This window comes from Rhinolophus sinicus, chromosome 17 (assembly GCF_057876585.1).
Source record: "Rhinolophus sinicus isolate RSI-liver-muscle chromosome 17, RSI-T2T, whole genome shotgun sequence".
In the NCBI taxonomy this organism is placed as follows: domain Eukaryota; kingdom Metazoa; phylum Chordata; class Mammalia; order Chiroptera; family Rhinolophidae; genus Rhinolophus; species Rhinolophus sinicus.
Window position 1 is genome coordinate 122,724,457 of NC_142517.1, and position 8,967 is coordinate 122,733,423.

Sequence of the window (8,967 nt, forward strand, 5' to 3'; positions counted from 1 at the left end):
TTCAAGAAAAGGGTTTTATAATGAGTTCTTCTAAAAGCTACATCTTAATAACTTGGCTAAGCCTGTGTAGCTGGTGGCACAGTGGCACCCTCCTGGCCTCTGGCCCTGCAAACCAGCTGCAAAGGCCCCTGGGCCATTTCTGGCCAACCACAGGAAGGTTATTGGCCAAGAGGCAGCAGTTCCAAGGTCACTGTTCTACCCTTTTCCCCACCAAAGGTCCCAGGTTGGAAAAGTCCCATCTCGACCATAATTTCTTATAGAACCAGGCATCCTCGGGAGGTGGAGGGCTCTAAAACTTCCTTGGTTGGTCCCAGGGATGGGTGATGCTGTTGATGTGAAGGCCGCTGATGGCGTTCAGGAAGAAGAGGAAGGAGGCGGTGAACTGGCACCAGAACATCAGAGTGAAGCCAATGAGCGTGATCTGGTTCCTGAGGAGGACCACAAAACCCAGAAGGCCCGCAGAGGAGAGGACGAACGAGATGAGGAGGAGGATGGAGCCCAGGGCCCACTTGCGCCGTGCGTGGAGGTCCTCACACACCTGGGATACCATGAGGAGCTCCAGGCCAAAAATGGCAGCCACCACGGCCAAGGCACCCCCGCTGCGGACCAGGACCATGCCCACAGCCAGCCCTGGCACATGCGCCTGACTCAGGTCTCTGAGGCACTGTGGCCCAGTCTGATTGAAGGTGGTACAGAAGTGCCACAGCCCAAAGAGGCGGTCCTCAGCCAGGAGCCAGTGGCCATCACAGATGGCGACAGAGGAGAGGACCACGGCCAGGGCAGCACACACGATGATGAGGGTCCGGATGAAGGATTCAAAGAACGACCGATGGGGCCTCCTTTGGCCCAGCAGCCTCTGGGCCTGGAAGATGCCACAGAGGTATATGTCAGAGAGGGCCCTGCCGCACCCCCTCCAACCTCTTCAGGGAAGACCCCGAACATGCCTTCCACCTTCCCACAGCCACGTTTCCTGCTCGGGTCTCCAGGGAAGCTGGAATGCCACCTTTACTCACAGCTTCCTCCCCAGTTCCTCCTTACCTTTCAGTACCTGCTTTGGGGAGCCCTCCCCCCTTCTACTTGTTCCCTGTCCTCCATTCAAGACCTGTAAGTATTGACTGTCCAGTTATTCACCAGGCCCAAAGAGTTCCCTGACCTTTCTTTAATGATCTTCTTAAAGAGTAAGAAATCCAAATTCAAATCACTGGCAAATCCTAGTCCCTTCTGAATTCAGAAAATCTGTCTGGCCTGGCTAGTGTGACCTTGAGCTCGCAGCCGTCCTGGGTTTCTTTGTAAGCAAAACAAGAAAACTGCCTGGAAGGCTGTGAGGGTTGTAAAAATCACCAGAACATAATACATGGTTAAGTTTCCCTTCTCTCTCCCTAGGATTTCCCCAGTACACGTCCAGTTTTCTCTAATTCCCACCCAGCTGGTTCTGCACTTTCCACATTGTGTCCAGGCGTCTGTTTTAGTAACTTGTTTTCCTCAGTACTGAAAGTGATGTTTGCACCTTGCCCTGCAGTCTTGCTTAGCCCCTCCCAGAACTTGCTAATCAGACTATTCTAGCAGCTTCTTTTGGGGGACAAGGAGTGGGCAGAGTCACTGAGGCTGTCCTTCAGCCTCTGGTTTCAGCACTGAACGCCCCTCCTCTCTTCTGGCAAGCTGAGTCAGGTGCCTAGTGACTGTCCCTTATTTCACAGCACTGGGACACCACCCAGCTGCCATTCCCAACCACTAGCCCAGAAAGCAAAAGAAACTTCATAGTAAAAGTCCTTATCCCACCCACAAGCACTGCAGACCTGCCCTGCCAACCTCTCCAACTTCGTCCTCCAGTGCATTCTCCTTGGCCACCCCACTCCAGTACAGTAGCCCTCTTTCCATGCCTAGGACCAACCTAGAACTTTCTTGCCTCAGTCCTATTGGCCCCTCCACCAAAAAGGCTCTTCTCCAGGTTGCCTCCTTTTCTCCATTCTTCATGTCTCAACTAAAATGTCACCTCCTCAGAGCCGCCTTTTCTGCCTACCCTATCCAAACTGGGTCCTCGCCTGACATTTCCCATCAGGTACCTACTTGTTTTCACCATTCTGACCACGTGTTATCCCTTCTGATTTGTAGTTATACATTATAGTCTATCTCGCTTAGAGACTGTGCTCGCCAAGAGGGCAAGGCCTCCTGTTTAGACACTGCTGTGTCCCCGCACCTGGCACAGTACTTGACCTGGATATTCAGTGGGTACTCAGGAAGAGCCCTGGGATAAATAAATGGTCAAGTTTGCAGCTATTGTCACCTCTATCTGAAGCTCCCTTTAAATCAGAACTCCTGCCTAGTCATAATTTAAATTACATACACCATTTACAATACGTGGGGAAGCAGCCCAGGTTGTACTCCATTTGGGGAGGTAAGCAAAACAAGACATGTGGGACAGTCAGCGCTGGGCAAGTGGAGGCTTCCAGAGGCAAGCCTTTATGTGTCCCTCACTAACGCGTAGTTCTCAGTGAGGGACACAAAAAGCAAAGCCATGCTTCTGGGAGAGTCTTATGGTCAGAACCCTACCGAGAACATCAGGCTAGCTGCCAACTTGCCCACCTGAGCAGGAGCGACTGTGAATTTCAACCCCAAGGATACATGAATGAGGACCTCATTTGCTTTTGGCACTGCTGCTGAGGTAGGGTCCTATTTTACTCTTAAACCTGTCAGGCTGGTAGAGTAGGAATCTCTGTGGGAGTATGCTAAGATGGAAACTGTTATGCAGAGATCAGGTGACTTGCCCTAGCTCATTTACCTAAATCACAATAAAGCCTGTTAACAGCTGCGAGGATGACTATAGGATTGCAGGGGAAGGGATGCATCCAGCCAACAAGCACCGACTGGGGCCTTCCAAGTAGAGGGCTGTAGTGTTAGGGGCTCAATATTAATGGGGAGGAAAAGGATTAGAGTACAGAAGGATACCCAAGGGGTCAGGACCCCAATTCAGATCCCGAGACAAAAGCAGCCTGGGGTGCTGTGAAGAGTACTCTGGCAGGAGACTGGGCTGTGGTCCTCACACTGTCCCCTTGCTTCCTAGAGGGGCTTCCAGGTGATGAAGCAGGGGAGTAAGGGAAGCTGAGAGGGCCCCTTCCTCACTCCCACTATAGCAGATCCCTGTTACCTGCTGGAGACAGTGGGAATCTAGGAATCTGTATTGGAAAGCATTAGAAAAACAGCTCTACTGCTAAGAAACCAACCAAGGAAACTTTGAAACCTCTGTGTCTACAAACCATTAATGGCCCTTGCCCTTAGGTGGTTTCTTAACCCGTTTGGCCCTTGTTTTCCCATCTATTAGATGGATCACCCCTGTAGGAAAGCAGTAGCCATAAAGGCACCTGGTGAAATTACAACACCCCTAGAGGCTGATAAGGCCCCAGATACTGAGAGCAAGTCACAATAACACAGGACCCAGAAACCTTCTGACCCTAGACATCATGCTGTCTGGAGAACAGGCACGTCCTGTCCCTCCATCAGCCCCACCTGTCCTGAGCACTGGCTGGACTTTACTCTCTGGGTCCTCAGATATCCCAGATCAGAAAGACAGCTGACATCATTCATTCCCCCCTCCCACTGCAAAACAGAGCTTCATTTAAACTCTGACCACCAATAAAACTCCCAAGGATTAAATGAGATCATGTATATGAAAGTGCTCGCCATATGAGCAGCTCCCACTTCACCGGAGCTATTAACAGTATTAGTAACAATAATAATGCATATTAGAGTCTTTATTCCTAACCACTCGGCACCACACCCCAGCTTCTGGCACCTCCACTAGTATTCAGTGATCCAAAACCTGAAATCCTCTCCTGGAGGGCAGCTGGGCAGCAACATGATCAGTGAATGGCCAGTGGTGAGGGCAATTGAGTCTTACCCCTGACCTGCCAGCCCCCAAATGTGTGACTGTGGGCAAGTGAGTTTAATCTCTTAGGGCCTTGACTTCCTCTGCTAAAAAAGAGCAAATGTTTTCCTTATTTCATCTGTAAGCCAGAATGAATGATTTCTAGTGACTCATAGAACAGTGTCACTTGACACTCCTGGGCCACTGAGTCCCACACCAAGGTCTTATCTATAACTCAGGACCCCCCATCAATACTCAAGTAGGCACTTTGGCTGCTCACTACTCACTCTCCACATCCCCAACACCTCCCCCCATACTTGCCCCCCCCCCCCCACTGCTCACTCTGCCCTGGCCCACGTGAGGCCCTCATCATTAGCAGGAAATTCCTTCAGTAGCTTCCTACAGAGCTGGCCTGCCACCATCCCTTGAGCGGTGGCCTGGCCTGCCTGCATGACCCCAGTGCGGTCCCAGGAGCCAGCCAGCCAGCCAGCTTTTTAGCTGTGTTTGACCTCTGGCAAGTGATCCTGTCTCTCTTTCCCCTTTCCTCACCTGTCAATGGAGATAACAGGACCTACCCTCCTGTAGTTGTGGGGCTGAAATGAGTTTTCATCCCAAGTACTTAGTAACAGTCCCAGGTACCAAGGTTAAGTGCTCCTAAGCAGCAGCGACTATTGTCATGTGAGCACAGCTTCCTCCCACCTCAGAGTAGAGCCACTGGGCTTTACCCCATCTAGCCCCCCCATCCCCCCACCCGCAGGCCTCCTCCTCCTTCCTCCTCTTCCTCCACTAACCACTCTGCTTTCCTTGCTACCAGTCTGCCTAACCCTCCTAGCCCAGCACAAAGATCCACCCCCCCTTAATCCCGCCCCGCAGTTTTTGCACCTCTTAATTTAGCACTCACTTCCCCATACCTCTTCTAAATCCTTGTTTACAAGCCTCTCTCCCCAACTGGACAGTCAGCTCCTCAAGGGGAGAGACCACGCCCGGTCCCACGCTCCTCGCTGCCCTGTCCACCTCTTCCCAAAGCCTATCCCAGGAGGCTGCCTGGTGCTCACTCAAAATTCTGCCCCAGAACAAAGAGGAACTTGCAGCATCCCGTTCCCCACCCTCAAACTCACCCCAGCAGCTGTGTCCTGGGTAGAAGTTTAGGGGGGTGGCCTGTGGGTGGGGTTTTACTGTTCCGGAAAGGCCGAAAGAGCGAGTGAATCTCGATTCTGTAGTTTATCTGGGGGCCACGGACACGTTACTTCACCTCCAAACCTCAGTTACCACTATTAATGGGCTATTAAATGGGCAGAGCAGTATCCACCCGAGTTAGTGTTGTGGGGGTCTGAGCACTGGCGTGCGAAGTCAAAGGAGCCTCTAGTCAGGACAATCCAGTCGGAAGACTCCGGAGAAGGCGAGCTGATGGGATGCCTCCGCGAAAAGGAAGCCAGCCGGCAGGGCAGTGATCCCGCCACCCATCGACTGCCCTTGGGAGAGCGGCACTTCGGAGGGGAGAGGGTAAGAATGGATGGGTCCTCAGCTGACACAAACATCTTGCACCACCCGTAAGGAGAAACCAAAACTAAGGGGATGCGGGCGGCTCCCCTCACTAGAGCCTTTTCTTTGAAGCGTCTGCCCGCCCCAGAGAACCCATCGCTCGCCCCAGCACCCTAAACGCAGTTTTGGGGAGGGGAGATGGTCTCTCTTGCCCCCACCCAAGAAAGTTCTGGCTGCCCCAGAGACGCATCCTCCGGATACACTAAAGCAAGCCTCACTTGGCAAGTGGATTCTATCCAGCCTCCATCCCAGACGCACCTCCTTTTTAAAAAGGAGGGACCCCTCTGGTGAACCTAACCGATGAGCACTGGTGACCCCAAAGAGAAACGTAAAAAGAGGTTTGGGAGTCTCGGGGACTTGCAGGGTCGCGAGCAGAGGCGGGAGCAGACCGCTTCGCAGAAGCACGGTTGGGAGCGGGCGCCCCCAAGTTGCTTCCCGCCCACAGTCCTCGGAGCCCCCAGGCTAGCAGCAGGTGGCAGGCACGGCCGGGCACTCCCATGCACCCCCCCCCAACCCCCACACCCCCTGTCAGGGCCTGAGGCTGGAAATCGCTCACAGTGCGAAACCCCTTCCCTCCCCCACGGTGGGTCAGACCTCGGCCCGCTGGGGGCCTCGGGGCTACCTGCACAGTGATGGCAGTCATGCTGCAAGCACCGGGGCTCGGCCGCGCTCCCGCCTCGCTCCCTCCCGCCGCTCCGCTGCGGCCGCCGGCGTCTGTCTTGGGACCTCTCCTGGAGGGCGGAGCGGGACCGCTGCAGGGCGGGCCAGACCGCGGGGAGGGAGGCAGCACTCAAAGCAGAGCAATTAAGCCCCGGTCGGGCTCCGCCTGCCCCGCCGCCGTGCGCAGCTCGGTTTACGCTGAGTCAGCGGGGCGGACCAGAGGATCCCCAGGGGAGAGACCGGAGGGCGGGCGCCGGGAAAGGGCCGGACTCGGCGGGAAGGTGCGAGGACTCACCCGGCTCTTAGGGATAAGATACTCCGGGTCCGAGGGAGGAGCATCGGCACTAGGGGGAGGGCTGACCCGGCTGATAACCCGCCCGGAGTCACTCCCTCGCTACTGAACCTCCGAGGCGACTTCACCTGGGGCGCAGGTTCCTCGAGGGCCGGACAGCGCCGGCGGAAGGGCCGGAGAATTCCGTTCCAGCCCCAGATTGTTGACTCGAGTGTCGGTAGGGTCCAGAGAGAGGAGGCACGCGCTCTGGCTCAGCTGTCTTCACCACCCGCTCTGTGACCTTGGCTGCTTAGTTTACGTTTCTGAGCCACGGTTAATAATGAGATCATATTTGTGAAAGGTCAGGGTCCTGCGAAGCCCTCGATAAGTGTGAGCTTAGTGGAAACACTGGAGCAATCCTTCTTGCATCAGTTTCCTCTCCCCCAAAGGGGGGGGGTGTACCAACATGTCCCCCTCCCGGCCACCTCAGCGACCGTCAAAAAGGCAAATATGACAAAACAAAAGCCATTGTTCTTCCTCGACTTTTGATGGCGCCCGAGTTCTCAAGGAGGCAGCGCATAAAGTCCCCACACCAAAAAGGGATGGAGCTAGGCAGGTGGGTCCCAGGGCAGCAATGTCCAAGTGAGACCCACACCTCCCATCTCAGTTGTAAGGAAGTGTGTTGGTGAGGGGGTAGTTTGCCTCTATAAAGCAAGATCCCCTTTCTCAGCTAAATGGGGTAAATTACTTGGCTCATTCAGGCAGGCAGGCAGGCAGACAGCTACCCTGTGACTTTACCCAAGGACATTCAAAATAACTGCTCTTCTCTTTTCCCCCAAGAGCCATGTGAAAAAGGGGGAACGTTACAGGTGTCTGTGCATCTCCCAGTTAGGTGTCTATCGGTTCCCGTGCTTGCCAGAGACCTTGTAAAATCCTTCAGCCCAGTCCTCAGGCCCAGGCACGGTGAGTGCCATGCCCTCAGCCTCCCATTGGAACCAATGGAGAACCAGGACTGGACTCAACTGGCAGAACCAGTCTGGGTCTGAGTTCTTGCCACAATTCAGAATCACCCGGAGGGCTTGTTAAAACACAGACTGCTGGGCCCCACCCCAGAATGTCTGACCTAGTGGGTGGGTTGGGGGTGGGGGCAAGGCCTCACCTTGTGTAGTTCTAATAAGGTGCTGCTACTGTGGAGGATCTGGGGGCCCTGCTTTGAGAATCACTGAGCTAAGGCAAAGGGGAGCTGGCCCAGCCCAGCCAGGTCAACCCTTGTCTGCTGGGGCCTTCCCTCCATGGCCCCCACCTGCCTTCTCCCCAGTTAAGGGTCCCAGAAGCCAGGTTCTCCCTCCACAGCCCTGGGCTCTGGAGAAGGGCCTGACACAGGAATGGAGGACCTGGCCTTGTTGGGGGTCCCTTTACAGAACCCCACAATGCTTTCTAGGTTACTGGGGCCGGCAGCATCTCCTGTGACCTGGAAGGGAGTGCCTGGCATTAAAATCAGAAAGAACTGTCAGGTTGGGAAGTCCACACCCACCTTGTGCCTTCTAAGATTTCAGTGTATGGTAAGGCTGGGGATATGCTGCTTGTTTGCTTTCTTGGTAAGAATAGAAAGTCTTGAATCAGTGGAATTTAGTGCAACGTGTCTTGTCAGCAAGATAGCTGGAGAAGCAGAAATGACTTAGGAATAATAAGGAGGAAGTGACTGTCCGTTCCAGTCATTTTATGGTCCTCAGAAGACCTGGGACACAGCTAGGAGTCGGGATGGAGTTTGTGCTGAGGACCAGGCATGAGGTCTATGAGCTGGTCACAGGGGCTAGCCCTCTGCTTTCCAGGATGCTGGAGTCTCCTAGGTACCCCCATGGTGCCCAGGGCTAGGGACAGAGTGGGGTATGGCAGCATCCATTCTCCCTTAGTGCAGCCCCAGCCCCTGGTGAGATAGTAAGAGGCAGTTAACTCAGCAGGAATAAATATCTGGAAGGGAGGAGGATTCCCAGTGTCATGTGGGTCATGCAGGGGCAGAGGTGGGGGTGCAATAACAGGATAGGGCCCCAAGGGGTTAACACTGGAACCAGCATGGAGAGAGTGGTAGCTCCTGGGACAGCACAGAACTTGCCCTATTCCTTGACTTCTCTGCCTTTTCTCCAGACAGTGTGACAGATTCAATACCTGTCTGTCTCCCACACCTATTTCTAGACCTGGCCAACGTTGGGGAAAGAGGAACAGCGTAAAGAAAGGGAGGAAGTGGCCCCCACTCCACCCCTCCTACCACTCTTGTCTGATGAGAAGGCCCTATTCCTTGCTCTTAGAGAGTTCCTGATTAATGAATCAACAAGGATTAGATCTGTTGGTCAGTCAACAAGCACTCTCCCACCGCTGGACCTTTGTACTTGCTGCTTCCTCTGCGGGAAATATACTTCCTCAAAACATTCACACCTAAGACTCACCAACTCCTTTGAGGTCTGGGCTCAGCTGTCATCTTATCACACACACACACACACACACACACACACGTCCCCTCTGCATCTATAGTATAAGTTCCAAGAGGCCAAGGACTTTGCCTTGTTCACTAGTGTGTATGACAAAGCCAGGCATTTAGTAGGTGCTCAATAAATACTCACTGAATACATGAATC

At 53.9% G+C, this 8,967-nt stretch overlaps 1 protein-coding gene across 1 annotated transcript; it reads right to left on the reverse strand.

The window, feature by feature from the left end:
- On the reverse strand, positions 1-6,601 carry TMEM37 (transmembrane protein 37). The gene is made up of 2 exons (XM_019715495.3): positions 6,027-6,601; positions 1-862 (listed from the first exon to the last, which is right to left on the reverse strand). The coding sequence occupies exons 1-2, from the start codon at positions 6,045-6,047 to the stop codon at positions 290-292; spliced, it is 594 nt and encodes a 197-aa protein (XP_019571054.3). The 5' UTR covers positions 6,048-6,601; the 3' UTR covers positions 1-289.
- Between the last annotated feature and the right edge of the window lie 2,366 nt (positions 6,602-8,967).

Excerpts from the sequence above, each read along its gene's own strand:
- TMEM37 (XM_019715495.3), bottom strand. The coding sequence starts at position 6,047 with ATGACTGCCATCACTGTGCAG. Across the intron at positions 863-6,026 it reads TGACTGCCATCACTGTGCAG|GCCCAGAGGCTGCTGGGCCA; the intron begins GTAGCCCCGAGG and ends GGCATCTTCCAG.